Source organism: Colius striatus, chromosome Z (assembly GCF_028858725.1).
Source record: "Colius striatus isolate bColStr4 chromosome Z, bColStr4.1.hap1, whole genome shotgun sequence".
NCBI classification, from domain to species: Eukaryota; Metazoa; Chordata; class Aves; order Coliiformes; family Coliidae; genus Colius; species Colius striatus.
The window spans coordinates 6,080,888-6,102,366 of NC_084790.1; the positions used below are offsets into that span (position 1 = coordinate 6,080,888).

Here is a 21,479-nt window from a genome sequence, read left to right on the forward strand (position 1 = left end):
GAGTCACGCTCACCTCCCTAATCTCACCGCGCTCGGGCTCACCCGGCCCCCCCGGGCCCCCCGTAAACAAGGTTATCGGGGATCAACATCTTGTGGCGTCGAGGCTGCGCCCTCGCCTGCTGCCCGCCTGCACCCCGCAGCCCTCCCTGGCCGCTTGCCCTGCCTGGCGCGCCATGCCGCGCTCCTGGCCCCATATCTTGTTTATGGCTCCGGGTTTCCCTGTGGGGAATCCCCGGGATCCCTCCTGTCCCCCTCCTTCAGCAGGACAGGGGTTTTCTCTCCCCCCCCCTTTTTTTTTTAAAAAAAAAAAAAAACAGGATTAAAAAAAAGGGGGTTCCTGGAGAGGCTCCCCCGGGGAGGAGGCAGGGATGGGGGACACGGACAGCTTCCCGCCTGTCTGCGGGGATCACCATTCCCGGGGTGCCCTGTGAAAAGGTGCTGGGACAGGCAATGCTGCATCCCTGTGGGGTGAGAGGGGTGTGCACTTGTGTGTGACAGAGAGTGTTTGTGTGTGTGTGTGTGAGAGAGAGAGTGTGTGTGCATGTGTGTGAGAGAGTGTGTGTGTGTGTGTGTGAGAGAGAGTGCATGTGTGTGTGTGTGTGAGAGAGTGCATGTGTGTGTGAGAGAGAGTGCATGTGTGTGTGTGAGAGAGTGCATGTGTGTGTGAGAGAGAGTGCATGTGTGTGTGTGAGAGAGTGCATGTGTGTGTGTGAGAGAGTGCATGTGTGTGTGAGAGAGAGTGCATGTGTGTGTGTGAGAGAGTGCATGTGTGTGTGAGAGAGAGTGCATGTGTGTGTGTGAGAGAGTGCATGTGTGTGTGAGAGAGAGTGCACGTGTGTGTGTGAGAGAGTGCATGTGTGTGTGAGAGAGAGTGCATGTGTATGTGTGTGTATGCGTGCAGGTGCATGGCCAAGTGTGCGTTAGTGTATCTGCACACATATACACACGGGCATGCGCACACACATGTGTATGTACATGTGCACATGTGTGTGTCTCTACATTTGCAGTATTCCTAACAGGCTCCTGGCCTCCAGTCCCAGATCCCAGGGTGCAAGGAAAGAGATAGAGGTGAGGTGGGTAAGCCTTGCACGTGCATGTGTACACACCAGCCACCCCAAGTGCTCAGGGACTCCTGCAGGGACATGGCTCATGCCCCAGCCGTGGGGTCAGGATGCTGCTGACACCTTGCCCCAGCCATGTCTAGGGGGACCATCCAGGCTGGAGGCCGTGGACTATCAGTCCATCCCACGCATTAGGGACGTGGTGGCATCCACTGAGGGACCAGGAGACGTCATAGCTGTGGGGCTGGGTGCTCAGATAAGGCCCCCCAGCATTATCTGGGTGCTGCCAGGGGTTCCCCTCCCTGCAGCAGCCTTGAGCATTTTGGGGGTTCCTCCTCCCACCCTGTTGCCCCCCAAATGGCCGAGTCACCTTTGCAGCGGTAGAGGAGGGCATCGGGCATCCCAGGGTGCACAGAGAGAGGGGCAGTCATGGCAGGGGGGCAGTTCTCTCTCTGCTCAGGGTGACTGTGATTTATGTAGGTGTCTGTGGTATTCTTCTCTTACCAGATTTCCCTATCACATCGATGGGGAAACTGAGGCACGGTGCAAAAGCAGGGTGCTGGGAGAATTGCACAGCCAGCTCCCCGGGGGCTTCCCCCCACCTCCCCTGCTCTAAGGGTCCCACGCATCCCACAAACCCCAAGGAGAAGGGCAATGCTCAGCACCCCCTCAAAGCGGGGACCTGGGGCAAGGACAGGGGCCACCGAGCTCTGCCCAGGGAGGGACAGCATCCCTGGTCACACGGGGACCGCCCGGGGTTCAGCCGGAGCCTGCCTCCCCTCCCCGCCGTGACCCTGCCCACGGGGTCCCCACCAGCGGCACGTCATGGCGAGGGGGCTGAGCTCTACAGGGAGGAGGGGCCCCCCCGGGGACCGCTGCCCCTAACCTTCATCTCCCCCCCCCCTTCCTCCCCCATCCCCTCCCTCCCCAGGGGAGAGATCCGGGGGTCCGGGGGCGGGCAGAGCACCAGGCCGCGCATCCCCTCGGGGTGGGGGGGCGGCGCACGGCCCGTTGGTGCGGCGGAGGGGGGCGGCGGAGCAAAGCCTGCGCGGTGCGGGGGGCCGTGGCGCGGGGGGGGGCACCCACGGGAGAACGGGCATCGCCCGTGGCCGTGGCCTTGCCGGCTCGCCCTGCTCTGGATGGCAGCGAGCTGCGTGCAGGCTGCCATGGCTCTGGGGCTCTCCGCCAAGAAAGCCTCCTCCCGAAACATCGCCGTGGAGAGAAAGAACCTCATCACCGTCTGCAGGTGGCGGCTGGCCTGGGGGGGCACCCACAGCAGCGCGGGGGGCAGGGGGAGAGGACCACCGCCGGGGGGGGATGGAGGAGATGGGGGACGGGCTGCGGGGGAGGCGGTGGGGAGGTTGGTACCATCCCCCACTGCGGCCCCTTCACCTCGGGGGGGATTTTTTTTTGTCGTTGCTGCAGCTGCTTTTCGGAGGGGGACTGAATTCGGGTTCAGAGCGGGGGGGAGGGGGGGAGGAGGATGAGGATGCGGGAAACGGGGAGCCGCAGGGCTGCGGGGCTGCGGGCGGGGAGGGGGCTGCGGGCGCGGGAGCCGGAGGGGGTCCGGGGGGGGCGCGGGGAGGGGGGGCTCGGCACACAACGACAACATGGAGGCTGCCGCTGCCGGGGATGCCGGGGGCAGCCGGGTTGGGCGGCGGGAGGTGGTGGTGCAGGGGGGCGGAGGATGCGGGGCGCGGGGGCGGGGGGAGCTGGGGCCGGCAGGGCCCCGGGGGGCTGTGGGCCGGGGACCCCCCCTGCGGGCGGGGGGCCAAGGAAATGACGTCAGGCCCACCCCCGGTACCGCTCCGGAGGTGGGGATGGAGGGATGGAGGCAGTGCGGGGGTGGGGGGGTGGGGGGGTGGAAGTCGGCGGGTGAGGGTTGTCATGGCAATGCCCGGCTGGACCAGGGCAGGGAAGGGAAGCTGCTGCAGGGATGGGCTGGTGGGGACAGGGGTGGCAGCGCTGGTGGTGTCCTAGGCGTGGGGATGGGGTGACGCACCCCACAGCCCTCGGTTATGCTGGGCCCTGACAGGAGTCTTGCTCCAGGGCTGCCGGGGGAGGGACTTTGGGGGCACTGAAGCTTGGGATCACTGTGCCAAGGAGCCCCAGGTCCTGCTGTTAGCGTCTGCGGACCCCCAGGGCTCCTCATCGTGGCATGGGGGACTTCCAGATCCCACTGCCATTCCATGGAGACCTGCTGGATCTCCTTACCACAGCATGGGGCACCTCCAGACCTCTCACCCTGACACCAGAACGTCTCTTCACTGCTGTGCCATGGGGCACCTCCAGACCTCATTGCCACAATGAGGCACATTCTACCTGCTGTCATAGGGATCATCAATGTCACCCTCTTCCTGTGTGTCCGTGACCCACAGACGGGGCAGTCCGTCCCTCTCTCTCCCCATGCAGACACCTGCCCCGGCCCCCACTGTCTCGCTGGGCCCAGCAGGTTTCGTGTCTTCAGCATCTCTGTGCCGAGCGCAAGTAGCGGGGCGGAAGGGGAAGCCATCACCGCCCGCGCACGGCCGGAGAGGAAGGGGGCCTTTGTTCACCCTTCCTGGCCACTCACACGGCGGGGGAGCGGCAGCCGCTCCGGTGGGCTCCCTGGGGACGGGGGGTGGCACAGGGCTGAGCGAGCTGCAGCCCAGCCCACCGCCTTCTTCCCGTTGCCGGGCGCGAAAGCCAACATCTGCAAAAGCATTTTGCTCCATTGCTAAAACCCATCGTGTGCTGGGCGCTGGGTGCCTGTCCCCTCCCATCCATGATGCCCGTGCCCCCCCGGCAGGTTCTCGGTGAAGACCCTACTGGAGAAATACACAGCAGAGCCCATCGATGATTCCTCTGAGGAGTTTGTTAACTTTGCCGCCATCCTTGAGCAGATCCTCAGCCACCGCTTTAAAGGTAACGGTGGCCCACAGGAACGGGCCCCCTGGCACGTCCCTGTGCCCATCCCTGTGCCACACAGTGGGTAGGGGGGCAGGCACGCAGATGCTGGCACCAGGGAGTGTGAACAGGCTCTGGCTTTCTGGGCGGATGGGGTTTGCTGGCACAGTGGCCTCTTTGGTCCCTGCAGGCCCCGTCAGCTGGTTCAGCTCAGATGGACAGCGTGGGTTTTGGGACTACATCCGTCTGGCCTGCAGCAAGGTCCCCAACAACTGTGTCAGCAGCATCGAGAACATGGAGAACATCAGCACCTCCAGGGCCAAGGTCAGGAAGGTGCCAGTTCTTGTCCCTGTCCTCACCCCCATGCCCATTCCTGCCCGTTTTCGTTCACACCCAGTCCCCAGCACATGGACTCATCCGTAGCATCACCCTCCTCCTCATGCCGTTCCATCCTCTCTCTGCACCCATTCCCATCCCCTCCACCCTGCCCTTCTGATCCCCATCTCAGCTCACAGGACTCACCGAGGTGAAATGGGAACTGTGAGTCCCTGTGGGGGGGGAAAAATGGGGCCGAAAGCAGCAGGTGGGTGGGAAGCCCCCCTGCCTGCTGGTGCCCAGGGTAGGCAGGAGCGTGGCGGTGAGGAGCAGCCGCTGGTGGCCGCTGTCCTCAGGGCAGCCCTGCGGGGCGGTGCCTTGCAGGGCCGGGCCTGGATCCGCGTGGCGCTGATGGAGAAGCGCATGTCCGAGTACATCTCCACGGCACTGCGCGACACGAGGACCACGAGGTGGGTGAGCGGCCCACGGCACAGCTGGTGGCACTGCTGAGGGCACACGGGGGCTGCGGCACGTTTTGGGGTGCCAGGGGGTGCACGTGAGCCGTGTCCTTCCCCCACAGGAGGTTCTATGACGATGGGGCCATCATGCTGCGAGAGGAGTCCATCGTGCTCACAGGGATGCTCATCGGGCTCAGTGCCATCGACTTCAGGTAGGGGCAGGTGGCACAGTGGGACATGGGCACCATGCCCCCCACGACAGGCCTACTGCTGGCCCCTCACTGCTGCTCTGACTCTCAACTCTTTCTCCTGCTGCCACTCAGCTTCTGCCTGAAGGGCGAGGTGATGGATGGTAAGACACCCGTGGTCATTGACTACACACCCTACCTGAAGTTCACGCAGAGGTATGAGCTGGGGTGCCTTCTCTGGGGTGGGGACTCCGCTGCCTCTCCCCTGGTACCCTGCAGTGCTGTCCCCACTGAGCTCCTGAACCCCTCAGCTATGACTACCTGAGCGAGGAGGAGGAGCGGGGCAGCGTGGAGAGCAGCACGAGTGAGGACAGCTCCCCTGAACACCCCTACCTGCCCCTGGTCACTGATGAGGACAGCTGGTACAATAAGTGGCGCAAGATGGAGCAGAAATTTCGCATCGTTTATGCCCAAAAGGTACTGGATGGGGCTGTCCAGGCACCAACCCCCTGGGATGCTCTGGCACAGACCATCCCCACTGCATCCCCGCACCTGGTGGGACCCACAGCCATTCATGCTGCTGCTGGGGTGACCCAGCTCCCTCCTCCATCCCGGGTGGCCCTGGAGATGTGAGGGGGGTGTTTGGAGGCAGCAGTGGCACACTGGTGATAGTGGCCTCGTTCAGGGGTACCTGGAGGAGCTGGTGAGGCTGCGGGAGTCGCAGCTGAAGGACCTGGAAGCAGAGAACAAGCGGCTGAAGCTGCGGCTGGAGGAAGTGATGGTGCAGAACCAGCTGGAGAAGAGGGAGCTGGAGGGCATCATCCTGGAGCTTCAGGAGCAGCTGTGAGTAGGGACCTGCCACTGCTGCTGGGCATGGTGTGGGTGGGAGGGTCCCTGCAGCCTTGGAGCCCCATAGGCTCTGCATGAGTGGTGGCACCTGGCACCTCATACGCCCTGTGTCTGGGTCCCTGGGTGTCCCTGGCTGTGGACCACAGGGTCTCATACGCCCCACAGGATGTGATGGGTGGCAGGTCCCTGGTACCCAGGTGTCCCATGTGCCCCATGGAACACAGTGAGGCCACAATGTCACATACGTCCTGTGGGACGTGGTGGGTGCCCAGTACCCCACAAGTCCTGCAGACTGTGCTGCCCAGCAGGTCCCTGGCACTTGTGGCTGTGCCAGGTGCTGAGCACCCGCCTTTGTCGCAGGACGGGGCTGATCCCCTGCGAGAACCCACAGCTGGCCCAGCTCTCCAAGGAGATGGTGGCGCCCCTAGTGAACCAGTGGCCCTCGCTGGGGACCCTCAACGGCAACGAAAGCGGCTCAGACAGCAAGCTCTACAGGAGGTAACCCCCCAGGCAGGGGAAGGAGCTGCTCCAACCTACACCCAGCACCCTATCCTGCCCCGGGGGGGGTCTGTCCCAGGCAGGGGACAGGGAGAAGGGCTGGCCGTAGCTGTCGGGGCAGTCGCAGCCCCGGGGGCGCAGCGCAGGGGAGGCTCAGTGCCGTCCCTCCGCAGGCACAGCTTCGTGAGCACCGACCAGCTCTCGGCAGAGAACAGCCTCAGCTCCGACTCCCAGCGCATGGGCGAGGGCAAGCGCGAAGGCGAGCCCTGGGTGCCCTTGGGTAAGACCCCCTCCCCCTGCCACTGCAGGGTGCCCCGTGAGGCTCAGCACATCCCCCTACACGCACCCAGGCGCCTGGGCCCCTCCAGCAGCTCCCCCGTGTAACAGGGATGCTGTCCCAACACTGCAAGGACACCCAGGTCTCTCCCGGAGAGGCGGTCCCCATCCCCTCCCCCCGCGGCAGGGCTGGGGTGCGAGGCTGCAGCCCCCCACAACACCCCGCTCTGCCCGCAGGGAAGGACCCCACGCCCTCCATGCTGGGGCTCTGCGGCTCCCTGGCCTCCCTGCCCAGCTGCAAGTCCCTGGCCAGCCTCAAGTCCAACGAGTGCCTGGTGAGCGACAGCACGGAAGCCAGCCCGACCCGCAGCCCGAGCTGAGGCTGCCGGCCCCCCGGCCTGGCCCCACCGCGGAGGACTGACCTCAGCCTCGCCCTTGCCGCCCCGGGACCAACGAGGGACTTGCCAACCCCCCCCCGGGGAGGCTGGGGTCAGGCAACCCCCTCCTCATCTTGACACCCCGCAATGGCTGCAGCTCGGCCCTCCCAGCGTGGGCCCTGGCTGGAGACATGGACCCCTGTGAGCCGGGGTGTCGGGGAGGGGACACACACACCTGGGGATATATACACAAGCTGTGCCGTGAATCTGTCACTGTGGGTGAGCTCTGCTGGGGAAGCAAGGGAGGGAGAGCATGGCCAAAACCCCTCCGGGGCCAAGGGGTCCGGCGCAGCTCACGTCCATCCTGCTCAGCCTCCTCCTGTCTCTTCCAGTGCCCATCCTCTGCTGGCCCCAGCCCAGGGGCTGGCCTGTCCCTCCCCTGGGGACCAGCTGTCCTCCCTTGCAGCAGCATCCTTACAAGGGCAGTTGGCCCCACCCTCTCCCAGGTTTCGGGTTGTTTTGGGTGATTTTGGTTTTTAATTCAGCCCTATTTGCCTTGTTGGAGCAAAAGGAATCAATAAACGCAGCAAGCCAAGTTGGCCTCCATGAGCTTCCCCCTGAGCCAGGAGAGGAAAAGGAGGGGGAAATGACCCCTTCTGCTCTTCACCACGAGGTCCTAGAAAAGGATCTCATGAGCCTTCCCCTATGAGACCACCATGGCAAGGAGAGCACCCCTGTGACATAGCAGGTCACCCAAGGATGGGGCAGCCCCTGCCCATCACAGGGGTTGCAGAGATGTCCAGGGGATCTCCTTACCCCCAGTAAAAGACCCAGTGAAGACCTGGTGGATGGCAGCAAACCCCTACCGTGGGGACACAGTTGTCACCCAAGGGGTGCCTTTCACAGCCCCAGCATGCCAGGAACAGGGAAAGACACTGTTGTGCTAAGAGACAAGTAGTATTTTATTTAAGAAAATAAGAGAAATCCCCTTCTAGAGTGCCAGGGCAAGCTGGGGCAGCACCTGCACCAGGCACAACGCTGAGGCAAGCCCTCACAGTGAAGGGACAGGGCAGAGGTTCCCAGAATGCCCCCTCAGAGCAGCAGCAAGGTCTATCCCCATGCAGGCTCCAAGCCCAGAGTCTGGCAGGAGACAGGGGCTCCATGAGTGGGAGGAGAGGTCCAAAGACAAGAGAGGATCCTGCCATGTCCCCGCAACCATCAGAGCCAGCAAGAGGACCCTGTGCGTGACTGATGGCAAGGAGAGGCAGACCCCTAGCTGGAGCAGGGTTGGGAGGCCCAGGCAGGCAGAGAAGCCCCTGAGGGTTTGGTCCTCAACAGAGCCCCAGCCTCCACGTCCTGCCCTGGTGCCAGGGCACCCCATACTTGCCAGAGCGTCCATGAATCCAGCAGCAGCATCCCTCCAGCCTCATGGGATGAGCACGAGGGACTGTGTATCGCCCACAGCGGCAGGCGGGATGTCCCGCAGTGCAGCTGGGGCTGGAGAGCGAGGCCGGGCTGGGTCCAGGGAGGCAGAGCATGGCACGAAGGCACTTGGGCTGGCGTGGCCATGTGCAGTTCGCTGCTCCCAGGGCACCTCATCGGGAGCAGGCCGGGCACCGGCCCCTGGGGCACCAACCACGTCCAGTCCTGCCCCAGCCTCGGGCTCACAACCCGCGCAGCTGCCGCTCCTGGTTCACCTTTTGGAAGAAGGTCTTGCCGAATTCATAGGTGCTGATCATGATGGCACAGGCCGGTGCCACCTTAATGACACGGGGCAGGAACCCTGCAAGGACAACCCTGTCAGCCCCTCGGCGACATCAGGGCAGCAGTAAAGCCCAGCCTGGGGCATGTCCTTACCCGCAAACAGCCCCCGGGTGCCAGACTCCGCGCGGATACGCCGCATGAGCAGCCAGGTGGAGGAAGGCTTGGAGGCCGCGACTGCGGGGAGAGGGTGAGGGTCCAGGGATGCCCATGTCTCACTGAGGAGCCCTGCTTGCCCCAAGGCACGCTCCCCGAGCCCAGCCCCTCACCTGGGTGCACCTCGCTGTCTCCCAGCTCGATCTGCCGCTGGGTCTTCACCACGTCGAAGGGCAGAGTCAGCACTGCAGCCACCTGTGGGCCGGGCAGCGGGGCGTGAGCGAGATCCGGCCACCCTGGCTGATGCCAGCTCTGCCATCACCTCCTCGCGCTGTGCCAGCCCCATCCCCTGCTCCCAGCACAGGCCATGCCCCCTTCTCGCAGCCAAGCGAGCCCCTGCATGGGGCAGACCCAGGGCCCCGGACTCACCGTCCCAGAGATGCCTCCAGCTGCGAAGCTGATCATGAACGTGGCCTCGTCCAGCCGGGCCTGTCTGCAGAGCCACTCCCTCACCAGCTCATAGTTAAACCAGTAGAGAGCTGGCAGGAGATGAGAAACACCAGCGCTACAATGAGTCTCCCTGGACTCATTCACCTCCCCTGGCCCACGCCTGTCCCCCCGTCACGCCTCAGCACCAGGGCTCAGCCTGCGCCCCCGCAGCCATACCCGAGAAGGGGACGTCTCGCAGCACGGTGGGGCCCCAGCCCCTCCAGAGGGACAGCCAGCCGTCCTGGGCCACCGCCGACTGGATGCAGAGGCCCAGCTCCCGGTAGCTGAGCTGCCGGGACTGCATCTTGGTGCGGATGAGCTCCAGGGGGCTGATGACCGTCACGGCACCGACTGCAAGGGATGGGACGTCAGGCATCAGCCCCAGCCGCTCCGGCAGCAGTCTCAGAGCTGCTGGTGTGCCGCAACGGCACAGAAGGGCAGCAAATGTGGGCACCGACGGCCAGGACACCCGCTGTGCTCTCCTGTGAGGACACAGGGTGGGCACAGGGGGACCCCCAGGGAGGAGAGGTACTCACGCCTGGCAAGGGCCCCGGCCAGCAAGGGGATGTAGGGGATGTGGTACCCCCGGCCTCCTGTCCGAGCACACAGGTAGTCCCGGAGCTGGTCGTAGGCAGTGAAGTAAATGATGGTGGCTGGCACAGCCATGACCCTGACGAGGAGGAAGGGTGTGAGGGGCATGCATGCCCTCCCTGGAGGCTGGGAGCAGGCTTGGGGCATATGGCCAAACACCTGGGCAGGTGTTAGGCACCCTGACCTCCCACCCCAACCCCCCCCCCCCCCGCCCCGGTAGGATCCAAACTCACAGCGTTGGGGGCAAGCCACTCCACAGAGACCTGATGCCCTCATAGCGTGTGATCTTCACAAAGGCATCCTGGGGAGAACAGAGCACCGGGGAGAGGGGTTAGAGGGGATAAGACAGCCAAGCACCACCCCACCAGCAAACCCCCTGACCCCCTCTCTGGGACAGGAAGACCCCTGCCCACCCTGCCCGTGCCTGCAGCCCCTACCAGCGTGCCACTGAAGTGTGTGGGGGTCTTGTACCAGGCGGTGCAGCCGTTGCCATTCTGGCAGATGTACAGATGGTCCATAAGCCCATTGCAGTAGAGAAAACACTTCCCTGGGGTAGAATGCAACACCACTGCTGTTAAACAGGAGACTCTCCTCCTCTGCCCAATGCCCAGCCCATTGATCCCCCAAACCACCACTTCTCCCAGGAGAGAGACAAACCCGCAATGCCTGAGCCTGGTGAGGATCAGCCCCAGACCAAGGCCAGGAGAGGGATAAGCCTCCAGCATAGGCAGACCCCTGGGGTGGGGGGCACCCAGCGCCACCACAGGGATGGTGCAAAGCAGCAGCCCTTGCCAGCAGCTGGGGAGGTTTATGCCTTGCTGGCACCAGCTCCACTGCCCTGGCATAGAAGGGATGCCATCGCAGGGTGCCAGTATGGCCCTTCAACTGTGCTCTTGGGCCAGGCATAGGGATGCTGGGCAGTAGGGTAGAAGCAGGGTGGCAAAGATCCAAGGGGACTTTAATGTACTGAGAGGACAGGAGAGAGTGACGAGACAGGTCAAGGTCAACTGGAGCACAGACAGCCAGGTCTGTTGCGCAACAGACCCCCAAGCACACCTCCCGGGCAAGAAACCAGCAGGGCTGTTGCACAGGCAGCCCCACAGTAGGGCTGCAAGAGCAGCTGCGGTGCTGGGGACGATCACAGAGTGATGTCCTCTCAGCTGAAGGAGCCCAAGCCACCACCAGCAGGGAAGCAAACTGGGGTCAAGGCTTGGCAAAGTGGAGCTGCCTAGAGCCCCTAGGAGTACTCACATGTAGCCTGCTGAGTGCCCCAGGGCACAGACCCAGCTGACAATGCTGAAACACACAATGGGGACACCGCTGAGCCACGACATGGGGATATGCCGCCTCCCCAGGCTGGGGAACACACTTGTGCTGCAGCCCCAAGCCAGGCAGCGGGAGAGCTCCGTGGCTGAAGAAGCTGGATGCCTCCACAGCCACTTCACAAGTAGCCTCTATTGTCACCAAACCAATCCCTTGCGATTAGCCCCAGCCCACTGACCCCACAAGGGGAGGGACAGACAAGGAGCAGAGCCCATAGGGTCTCTTCTGCCTTGTGGACACTGCAGAGCAACACAGAGACCAGGACAAAGGCTGCTAGAGGAAGAGTGAGGAGCTGGAGCAGGCTGAGCCCTTCTGCTCTTTCCCCAGGGCTGTCAGGCACGGTGCTGACTTGGCATCATCACGAGGCTGCGAAGGGGGATGGACACAGCCAAGCACTGGCCCAGATTCCCCATCGGGGCCCCCTGAGCCTATCAGGATGAGGGGCCCACAGTAACCTGCTGCCTCGCAACAGCCCCACGCTCAGGAGCTGAGAAATCCCTGCCACCAGCTCTGCCAACAGAGACATCTACGTGGGCTGCTGCCTGTCTGCCTGGGGGTGGCTGGGCAGAGCCCTGCCCCGAGCAGCGTTACCTTTAGAGAAGGGAGTCCTCTGGGCCTGCAGCCGGATCTTCACCACATCCAGCGGCGTCACTGCAACGACACCACTCTTCAGCCACCCCGCAGGGCACCACCCCCCCCACCCCGTGCCCGCCAGCGCCCCTCACCGAAGAGGGATGTGAGGATGGCCCCCGTCCCCGAGGCCAGCATCTGCTGCAGCGGCGTGATGCCCCCGCCGGGGCTCCGTGACGGCGTCTCTGCCATGGCGCCGGTCCCCTGCAACACACGGCGGGGGGATGCTGGAGCTGGGGGTGCTGCGGGGGGGGGTCAAGCTCCCCGGGGAGCGATGGGACAGGCGATGGCTCCCCAGAGAGCACCCCCCTGCCCTCCCCAACGTGCCAGCACACAGCCAGGCATACCCCCTCCAGCCCTGCTATCGGGGAGGCGCAGGACAGGCGCGGCCCTCCCCGTAATCGTGCTGTCCCGGGCACGGGGAGGGGGGGGGATAGGGACCACTCCTGGGGCTGGCCCAGCCCCGATAACACCTCCCCCAGCCCCATCACTGGCAGCAGGCCCAGCCTCGCTGGAGAGGTGGGGAAGGCCCAGGACACCCTTCTGTGTCCTTGGAGGGAGGACTGAGCCTCCCCTCTCTGTGTTGGGAAACGAAGGGATAGGAAGGCACAAAGTCCAAAGGCAGCCATGCTGCAACGGACTCTCCAGCCCCAGCTGAGAAGGCAGCAGAGCCCAGCACTGCCATGGAGGGACACCTGGAGGGGCAATCCCCCTGGCACGGTGGGGGGAAGCTTTCAAGGAGCACCCCAGAAAGGGTTGGCACACCCAGAACCTTCCACGTGCCTCCCCCCTTCCCCTGCTGCCAACCCCTGCGAGGCTCGAGGCTCGGCAAGGCTACAGCCCCCAGGGCTGGCGCCTCTGCCCTCAGGGAGGGGGGATATCAGAGCCTTCCTGTGGGAGAAGGATGGGGAGGCTGCTGCCCCATGCCACAGCGGGGCTGGTGCTCATACTGTGCTGGGGCCCTGGCTGTGCCAGAAGAGCTTCCAGCCCTCTTTTCTTTTCCCAAAGCCAGCAAATGCAGCAAAAAAAAAAAAAAAAAAGGACCCTTCACTGTGTGAGTCAGCAAACTGCAAGGTCAGAACAGTCATAAATCTCCCAGTTACAGGCTTTGGACTCGTTAGGTGCCCAAGGCTGCAAACAGGGGTGGGTCTATTCTGGAGCTGCACCAGAGAGCTGGGTGCTGTCTGCAAGTGGGCACAGGGCCCGCTGTGCCTGTCACGGGACAGTGGTGAGGCAGTGCAGTACTCTGGCACACCCCAGAAGACCACACAGCCATGGCAAAACTGTGCCAGAGGCAGGGCACTCACCCCTGCACCAGATCCGATGCAGCCCTCCTGTAAAGCCTTACACAAGCCAGGGGAAAAAAAGTCTCTCACTCAAAGCACTGCAACACCTGAATGGCTTAAAACATGCCATTTGTACATGCCACAACATGTCCTTCTCCCTTTCTGCTGGGAGCAGTGGAGCCCAGAACCCGCAGGGCACCAGTAAGAGCTTTCTGGCCACCTCCAGTCTCCTGTCTCAACTGGGAGCTGTTCCCAGGAAAACAACAGGCCCCTAAAACCATGACCCTGAGCTCACTGCTCAGCCTGGAGCACTGCTGGGTCTAGGCACAGTGCCACGATGGTTGATATGATGAGTAGGGAAAAAAAGCAAATGTGCATTAAAACAATAAAGACAAGAAACTCGAGGGAACATGAGGCTGCTGGCTCAGCACCCTCTTCCCATGCAGTAAGGGCTCCCCTGGGTGTTGGAGCCCCAAGGAAAATCCTGTGGGCAGACCCCTCCAGTGCTGCCCAGCACTTGGGCTGCTGCAGCCCGGGCTGCCCAGCCGTGGTGACACCGTCCCCCCCCCCTAAACCGTGCCTAGAGGTGTCATTCCTGCACCAGGGTGTCATTCTGCCAGGGCACACCCCACCAGCCGCCCTGCCTCGGGCAGGACCCAAGCACTGCCTGAACAGCTACCAGCGCATATCGGGGTTGGCTTTCGGATCTCGCTCGGTGGTGCAGGGGGTCAGTGGGTTGGGGGCCAAACCACCAGCCAGGGAGCAGCGGAACGAGTGCTGCCGTGTCTCCTGGGGCGCACGAACACCCAGCCTGGCCGGGGGTGCCCCCTCCGGATGGGTGCAGCCCCCCACCCTGGAGCTCGCACCCCCACGTGGGGTCCGCAGCCCCGCTCCGAGGCTTGCAACCTCCCCCTCACGGCTCGCAGCCCCCAGCCCAGGGCTGCACGCTCCTCACCGGGGTCTGCAGCTCCTCCACGCACATCATTCCCTCCTCTGGGTCTGCAGCCCACCCCCCGCCACCCGAGTCCCCGCCGGGCTTCGCAGCTCCCGTGCTGGGGTTCGCCCCGGCGCCCCGCTCCCACCCCAGCAAAGCCGAGAGCCCGGGGGAGGCCCTCGCGGCCGCCTGCGCCCGCCCCACACGGACCCCGGCCCCGGGGGAAACTGAGGCGGCGGCCTCGCGCGTGCCGGGTCGCGGGGAGGTCACCGGGGGCCCAGCCCCGCCCCACCTGCTCATTCCAGCCGCGCGCGGCGTCTCCCTCGGCCGGCACCGGCACCGGCAGCGCGAGCGCGGCGGGCGGCGGCGCCTTTAAGGAGCCCCATGGGCGCCTCGCGCCCCTCCGCCGCGCGCCGGCAGCCCCGCGCGCCACTTCCGCCCCGAGCCGGCGCCGCCGCGCACGCGCCCTGCGGCCCGCGCGCCCCCTGTCGGCCGGGAGGGGACGCGGGGGGCGGCAGCGGGGGCTCGGCCGGGGACGGTGGGCTCTGTCCCCTCGCCGTGCCGGAGGCGGGCCGCCCTCGGCGCTCCCTCCGCTTCCCGCAGCGCGGGCCGGGTGAGGTTGAGCCATCGTGGACACGTGCGGGAGCTGCCTCGCCGCCCGCACACTGCGCGGCACGCAGCTGGGTCCGCGCTGCTCCCCGACTGCCGGGGAGGAACGAAGCCCGTTAGTTGCCTCTCAGCCAAAGCTGGCCCAGGCGTAGCATCTGCTCCTCTCCATCTGCTGCTTCCTTCTGCAATCTCTCCGTCCAGCCCTTCTGTGGCCCAAGAAATAGGGTGGAAGCCCAGCCTGGAGCAGAACCGTGCCCCATGAGCAGAGAAGCACTTTCTGCATCAGCAGCAGCTGTGGCTACTGCAAGGACGCTGCAGGGCAGGTGCTTTCACGACCTGGTCCCACTGACAGCAGGACCAGCAGGGGGCTAGCAAGGGGGAACCATCTCTAAGGTGCTGCTGCTGGGAGACTGAAGCACCAGGAGTCAGCTTCCACCCTACTCTCCCTTATGAAGTCCAAGGGGAGGAGGTGGGGGCTCGCTGGGGTGTTTTAACCCGAAACAGCTAGGACATGGAAGCATTGAGCCATGTACAATGCTGTCAGCAAGAGCCCTCAGGGACATAGGATGTGGATTGGTGTGTGCTTTGAGGGGAATGCGGGTTAGGGCCTAAGAAAGGGACCTTTCTGACTTGTGACAGAAATAGTGTGGCCAGCAGGACCAGGACAATGACTGTGTCCCTGTACTGGGCAGGGGTGAGGCTGCACCTGGACTGCTATGCTCAGTGTTGGGCCCATCACTGCCAGAGAGATACCGAGGGGCTGGAGAGTGTCAGGGCGACGAAACTGAGGAAGGGTCTGGAGCACAAGTCTGATGAGAAGTGGATGAGGGTCCTGGGAGTGATCCAGCTGGAGAAGAGGAGGCTGAGGGGACACCTTCTCTCTCTCAGCAACTCCCTGACAGGAGGTTGTGGCCTGGGGGGGGGGGTGAGGTTGGTTTCTTCTCCTGAGTGACAAGCAACAGGACAAGAGGAAAAGGCCTCAGGTTGCACCACGGAAGTTTAGATTGGACATTAGGAAAAAGTTATTCTTTGAAAGCATTGGAACAGGCTGCCCAGGGAAGGGGAGATACTAATACCTTGGGGGCATTTAGAAGATGTGCAGATGTGGCACTCATGGAGATGGTTTACTGGTGGATAGGGCAGTGCTGGGATAACAGTGGGACACAATGATCTTAAAGGTCTTTCCCAACTTAAACAGCTCTAGGATTCTATTCTAGGATTCTATGAAATGTGATATGTTAAGAGCTTTTTGGGATATTTTTCTGTGTGTTAGCCAGCTGGAAAATCTCTTTTATGTGAACGGCTACAGGTTGTGCTTCTACCTCTTCTACTTGAGAGCGGCTTTATGAATGAAAAAGCATGAGAAGAAGATTCTTAAGTCCTTTCTCTGGTCTTAGAAGAAAGACGTACTTAAGAACATGCTGTTAGACTTAGAACTTCACTCCCCAAAATGGGCTGCTATACTCTCTGCTCATGTCTCCATTAACAAATAGAAGCATTGGAGCCTTCTCTATTACTTCTCTCTGGTTTTGTATGAGTTGTGTCTCAACTTAGGGACTTGCCTTGTCTGGGAGGCTAAAACACTACCTCTGCTTAATGTAGTTGCTTCCATTTGCTCTTTGGACTGTACTGGAAGTCCCTGTGCTTCCTGTGGAGAGTCCAGAGTCCTATTGTGCTCTCTGAGGTTGTCTTATTTCTGTTGGTGTTTTAACCTAGAGAAGATGCTTTAAGTTTGTTCATGGGCTGATGTGAGAGCAGCAGAGCAGTGCTGAAAGCTGTCCTTGCACCTTGCCAATGGGTGCTGCCCGATGGTGTAATATGAGCTGATAACAGCAGATGGCTCTCAAAGTCCCTCTGAACCCTGGATGGACACTAACACAGGCTCTAGCCCGGCCGTGTTAGTTGTCCTGTATAATGCAATCCTCTTCCTTACTTTAGAGCCCTGACTCAAACTCAAGGTCTGAAGACTGCAGTGGTGCCTACACCTCTCTCTGCTCCCGTGCGAGTGCCATCACGTGGCAAGAACAGGAAAGACTTCAGAGACAGGCAATTACAGATAGCCACCAGCACGCGGTAAGCAGTAGTTTAGCGCTTCAGTTTGCAAACACAGTGGTATTTGCTAAGTTAGCCCGTTTCACCCTAGAGCGATGTTCCCTATCTCTGCAGAACTATCAGGGCTGTGATGACTGCTCACCTCCAGGAACAGAGTCCCTTCTAGCTGCTGGCATCTCTGAACTTGGTCAACAAAGCTCCTAATGACAGGAGCAGCTTCAGCCCTGTGAGTTGCTGTTGGCATCTGGGTAGAGGCTGTAATCACCCCGGGTTTGTGCTTGAGGGAGAGGAACTGCTGTGCGTGTTAGTCTGGGTATGCAGACATATAGAGATCCTGAATTTGTGAGCACTCACAGCCCTTCCTTGATACCAAGGCCAAGTGAAACTTGACTTTATGTGGTGTGAGGGCAGGAACCTAATAATTCCCACAAGGTCACTTAAGCGAATGCATCCAGTAGCTCCCTTATGAGCCAACTCTGCCTCTTATAGATACACGGGGTTTAAATGATCTGGAAAGCCTCTTTTAGCAGGTAATTTAGAAATGGAGTAATGATTAATTAAAAAAAAAAACCAAACCTCTCAGGGGTATTTGGTCTCATGTCTTCTCTCTGTAGGTGTTGGGCTCTCTGCACACTTTCCACACTTCAGCTGAGAAGGAAAAGGAATAATCTTTTTCAAGCTGGGGTGGAGGCAAGAGGGAAGTGCCTAAGACGGTTCAGTCTCAAATGTCAGGTCTCTCCATTTGCTAAAGTGATCAGAGGGAAGGTGGTGAATTTGTTTTTCCTGTGCTCCGTGCTGCGGAGCAGCAGGCGAGGAGCTTGCTGGCTGCCTCTTTTGCTGAGTCACTGCCTACTCATTGCCCATGCTGTCATAACACCCAGACAGTTTCTGTCTCTGCTTTAGGTCTTTGCAGCCCTGCTGTCCTTAGCAGGGGTCAGAGGGGTGTACCGTGCTTCCATGGCCCATGAAAATGAAGAGAACTGTGACTGAGTTGCAAATAGATGTGTATGGTTTCAACGTGTGAGAAGTGGAGCTAGTTGAGCTGTAATCCCACCCTTGAGCCACAAAGTTACATGCAGAGTCAGCACTACTGAGGAAAGTTTGGATGAGCCGTGTGCTGGTTGGCTTAGCACTGGCCTGGGTGATGCCCACTGTGACTGACAGCATCTAGGCACAGCTGGGAAAAAGGCTTCATGGAGAGGCTTCAAAGCATGGCTTTGGACATGAATCTAGGGAATGGGTCTTCCGGATTTACAGAATCATAGAGTGGTGGGGGTTGGAAAGGACTTCTAGAGATCATCTGTCCAACACCCTGCTAAAGCAGGTCCACCCAGGTCAGGTCACAAGAACATGTCCAGGTGGGTTCTGAAAACCTCCTGAGAAGGAGCCTCCACACCCTCCCTGGGCAGCCTGTGCCAGGGCTCCCTCACCTTAACAGCAAAGGAGTTTTTCCTTGTGTTTAAGTGGAACTTTTTGTGTTCCAGCTTATGTCCATTACCCCTTGTCCTGTCACTGGACACTAGAGAGAGAAGCTGCCCCATCCTGCTGACATCCACCCTTTAGATACTTGTAAGTGTTAGTGAGTGTTCCCCCTTAGTCTTCTCCAGACTAAACAGCCCCAGATCCCACAGCCTTTCCTCATAAGGAAGATGTTCCAGTCCCCTGATCATCTTGGTGGCCCTGTGCTAGACTCTCCCTAGAAGTTCTCTGTCACTCTTGAGCTGGGGAGCCCAGAACTGGACACAGGACTCCAGATGAGGCCTCACCAGGGCAGAGCAGAGGGAGAGGAAAACCTCCCTTGACCTGCTGGCCACACTCTTCTTAATGCTCCCCAGGATGCCATTGGCTTCTTGGCCACGAGGGCACATTGCTGGCTCATGTTTAGTTTATTATCAACCAGCACTCCCAGGTCTCTCTCCTGGAGCTGCTCTCCAGCAGTTCGACCCCCAGCCTGTACTGGTGCATGGGGTTGTTCCTCCCCAGGTGCAGGACTCTGCACTTGTCCTTGTTGAACCTCATGAGGTTCCTCTCTGCCCCCAGTGGGGTCAAGATCCCACTGAATGGCAGCACAGCCTTCTGGTGAACCAGCCAGTTTGGTGCCATCAGGGGACTTGCTGAGGGTACACTCTGTCCCCTCATGCAGGTCACTGATGAAGATGTTGAATTGGACTGACCCCAGAACTGACAAGCTCTCCATTGGCCAGAGGCGGCCAACTTGACTGCTCCATTGATCACCACTCTCTGGGTTCTGTCATTCAGCCGGTTCTCAATCTACCTCACCAACTACTCATCCAACCCACACTGCCTGAGCTGTGTGGGAAGTGGAAGGGGTCATCCTGTGGTCTATCAGCACGCAATAGCATCTGGAGTTGCTTTAGAAAGATCAGTCCTGTCTCCTTTCTGAAACGATTTTGAAAACAATTAGCCCATTTCCTTAGGTGAACTTTAAAGGGCCAGGTTGCAAAAGGGATCCAAGTAGCACTGTAATGGAATTAAACTAGTGCAGAACTTGAGTATTTATTTTGGCTAGGATCATTACAGTCTTACAAAAGCCATCCTCAGTCTGAATTAAGTGACTAAAATGCAGCAACTGGTGCACAGACAAGGCCCCGGGGAAGTCAGACTTAAAACCACTGTAATGTGGAATTCATAACACAGCCACAGTTCTGCTGGTCAATTCCCGTGGCCAGAAGAGACCTGAGGAATTGTGTCCTGCCCTTCTGTGGCACCTGCCAGGAAAAAAATACCCTGCATACAGTTGTGAAACAGGTCACAAAACTCACCTGTGAGGAGAGTGAGCCTTGTCTCATGAATGAAAAAAACAGGTATGGAAGATAAAGGCTTAATGCTTCCCTCCCTACAGGTGTCCATTATAATTTGATGTTAAAAATAGCGTCCTGTTTCCACCTAGCAGCATTATGGGCTAAAAGGAATGGAGAGGGAAGAAAGAGCCTGGACTGAGTTAGAATGGTAGGATGAATTCACAGATCCTTTTTCCTATAAACAGACCCACCCCATGAACAAGAAGTGACCAGCAGAGCTATGTGCAGTGTTTAAACTGTACATCAGCTGTCAGCCTGCTGTGTGTACAGCTAAGAAATCTGCCTACAGAGTGCAGTTCGTCTTGGCCAGAGCAAGACCTGATGATTACCCTGAGCTCCTTCCACTTGGGGCTCAGAGCACTCGTCTGAATGTTGTGACTCAGGTCACTCCAGCAGCTCTCATATCACCTCAATATTGCTGCAGCAGCACCTTGCACCCATCCAATGCAAAAGAGGGTGTGCCTACCTGTGCAGAGAACAGAGGTGGAGGGCTGCTGTACCCGAGGTGTGGCGCAAAATGAGAGTCTTCCTACGCAGTGGGGCTTTGCATCAAAGGGATGGCTCTGCAGTGAGCTAGAGTTGTGTGTGTTAAGATGTGAGGGCATCTAGTCAAGGAAGGGAGTCTTCTCCCAGCTGCTACCCCTTCAACATGGACTTTCAGCCCATGTGTTTGGCCCCACAGGGTGTTAGTGAGGAGAAGCTGGATGTAGATTTGATTCTTTGCAGTAATCCTGTTTGCCAAGGATATCCATGCACTTCTGTTTATCTGAACACAGATGGAATTAAACAGTAAGATGTTGGCTTTTTGCTCCTTGTGCCTTTTCAAGATAAGACTGCTTACGATTCTCCTAGAATTTCATTTTCAAGCACCATGCCACCAGGTTTCTGTGGCTGTGCCCTGGGCCAGGGCAGGAATGTGCTCACTTATGTGACCATAGTCCTGGAAGACTGACTCTGGGGAATCATTGCTGTGTTACTTGGATCTGGCAGTACTGTGGTCCATCAGCTAATGCATTTAATTCTTGACCAGCCTTTGCCAACAGATCTTGTAAATGAACAGAGAATGTGGTAAGAGTGGCTGTGCCTGAACATTGGCTGGGACAGGCTCCCCAGCCCATGATTTATTAGATCTTAAAGGGACTCAGTGCCTGGTGAGTTGAGAACAGTCAGGCAAAGCTGAGCTTCGACTGAGATAATTTCAGAAAGCCAGATGCCATTATGCTGAGTACTTTGTGCTAAGAAATTAGGGCAGGGAGTCCCTTCTAGTTATGTCTTTTGTAGATGAAGAAATTGTCTTGTTAGAGGATGCTCAGATGATTTGCAGTCAGTCGTGTGTTCCTGGTACATCTCTGTTGCCTGTAGGAAGAGCTGCTGTTCCAGAATTGGACTCTAGCTGCTTGCGCTCTGAGTTCAAATTCAGCTTGTTCCTTGTTGTTTCACAACAGTGGATTCCCTGGTAACACTCTAGTATTTATTTTACAGTTCACACAGCAATGGTAGATGTGTTTTTTTAATGAGAGAGAAGATGTGCCTACCCTGGGAAAAATCTCCAACTTAGTTATAGTGAGTACTTTTTAGACATCTTATAAATGGGCAGAAAAGAGCCATTCCCCCGGTTTCAGATGCTGCACCTGCTTCTGTTGACCTGAAAAAAAACGGTCCCAGTGTTGCATGTTCATAAGTCTGGATTTTTCTCCTCATATAATTGTATTTTGTGGGCTGTAGCTATTTATACTATACCAAGAGAAGAGCTTTTTGACTCTCCATAGGCCTTTATTCCAAACCAAGGTGGACCATCCCCAACCCAGTCTTCTTCTAAAACCCCTTGGTTCTGTAGCTTTCACATCTGATCCTCTGCCCCCACCTCCCACCAAACTGTCCCATTCACAACCTCCAACAGAACCCTGTTCTTAGACCGGACATTTGCCCTTGATTTGCACCTGAACCTTTCTCAGGAAAAAAACATCTGACAGAAGAT

The 21,479-nt window shown here is 59.5% G+C and overlaps 3 protein-coding genes across 13 annotated transcripts in view; 2 read left to right on the plus strand and 1 right to left on the minus strand.

The window, feature by feature from the left end:
- Positions 1-1,483: 1,483 nt before the first annotated feature.
- RUNDC3A (RUN domain containing 3A) lies at positions 1,484-7,493 on the plus strand. Of its 4 annotated transcripts, none has more exons than XM_062017856.1 (11): positions 1,484-1,537; positions 3,850-3,965; positions 4,138-4,271; positions 4,647-4,732; positions 4,843-4,932; positions 5,044-5,124; positions 5,220-5,385; positions 5,594-5,751; positions 6,118-6,255; positions 6,429-6,535; positions 6,769-7,493. In XM_062017856.1, coding segments are annotated over exons 1-11 (1,221 nt in total). In that variant the 5' UTR covers positions 1,484-1,535; the 3' UTR covers positions 6,912-7,493. The 4 variants fall into 4 exon arrangements, with proteins under 4 accessions (XP_061873840.1, XP_061873837.1, XP_061873841.1 ...); XM_062017853.1 differs by lacking the exon at positions 1,484-1,537 and adding an exon at positions 2,154-2,307; XM_062017857.1 differs by lacking the exon at positions 1,484-1,537 and adding an exon at positions 2,154-2,299.
- Positions 7,494-7,846: 353 nt separating this feature from the next.
- On the minus strand, positions 7,847-17,293 carry SLC25A39 (solute carrier family 25 member 39). 7 transcript variants are annotated; one of them, XM_062019362.1, is made up of 12 exons: positions 17,256-17,293; positions 11,894-12,002; positions 11,760-11,796; positions 11,097-11,141; positions 10,283-10,392; positions 10,079-10,146; positions 9,791-9,924; positions 9,432-9,605; positions 9,195-9,304; positions 8,939-9,020; positions 8,766-8,846; positions 7,847-8,691 (listed from the first exon to the last, which is right to left on the minus strand). In XM_062019362.1, exons 1-12 carry the CDS (start codon positions 17,276-17,278, stop codon positions 8,573-8,575), a joined length of 1,092 nt encoding a protein of 363 aa, XP_061875346.1. In that variant the 5' UTR covers positions 17,279-17,293; the 3' UTR covers positions 7,847-8,572. The 7 variants fall into 7 exon arrangements, with proteins under 7 accessions (XP_061875346.1, XP_061875348.1, XP_061875347.1 ...); XM_062019364.1 differs by lacking the exon at positions 17,256-17,293 and adding an exon at positions 14,311-14,448; XM_062019363.1 differs by lacking the exon at positions 17,256-17,293 and adding an exon at positions 14,311-14,448 and having other exon boundaries at positions 11,760-11,819.
- Positions 14,558-21,479, plus strand: part of LOC104558224 (microtubule-associated protein tau) — a 62,133-nt gene continuing 55,211 nt past the window's right edge. Inside the window, exons 1-3 of one of the 2 annotated variants that reach the window (XM_062019356.1) lie at positions 14,558-14,950; positions 16,566-16,700; positions 16,794-16,905. The gene's annotated coding sequence lies outside the window, so the exon portion shown is untranslated. Of the gene's footprint in view, positions 14,951-16,520; positions 16,701-16,793; positions 16,906-21,479 lie in introns of those variants that run through there. The other variant, XM_062019359.1, reaches the window with a different exon arrangement.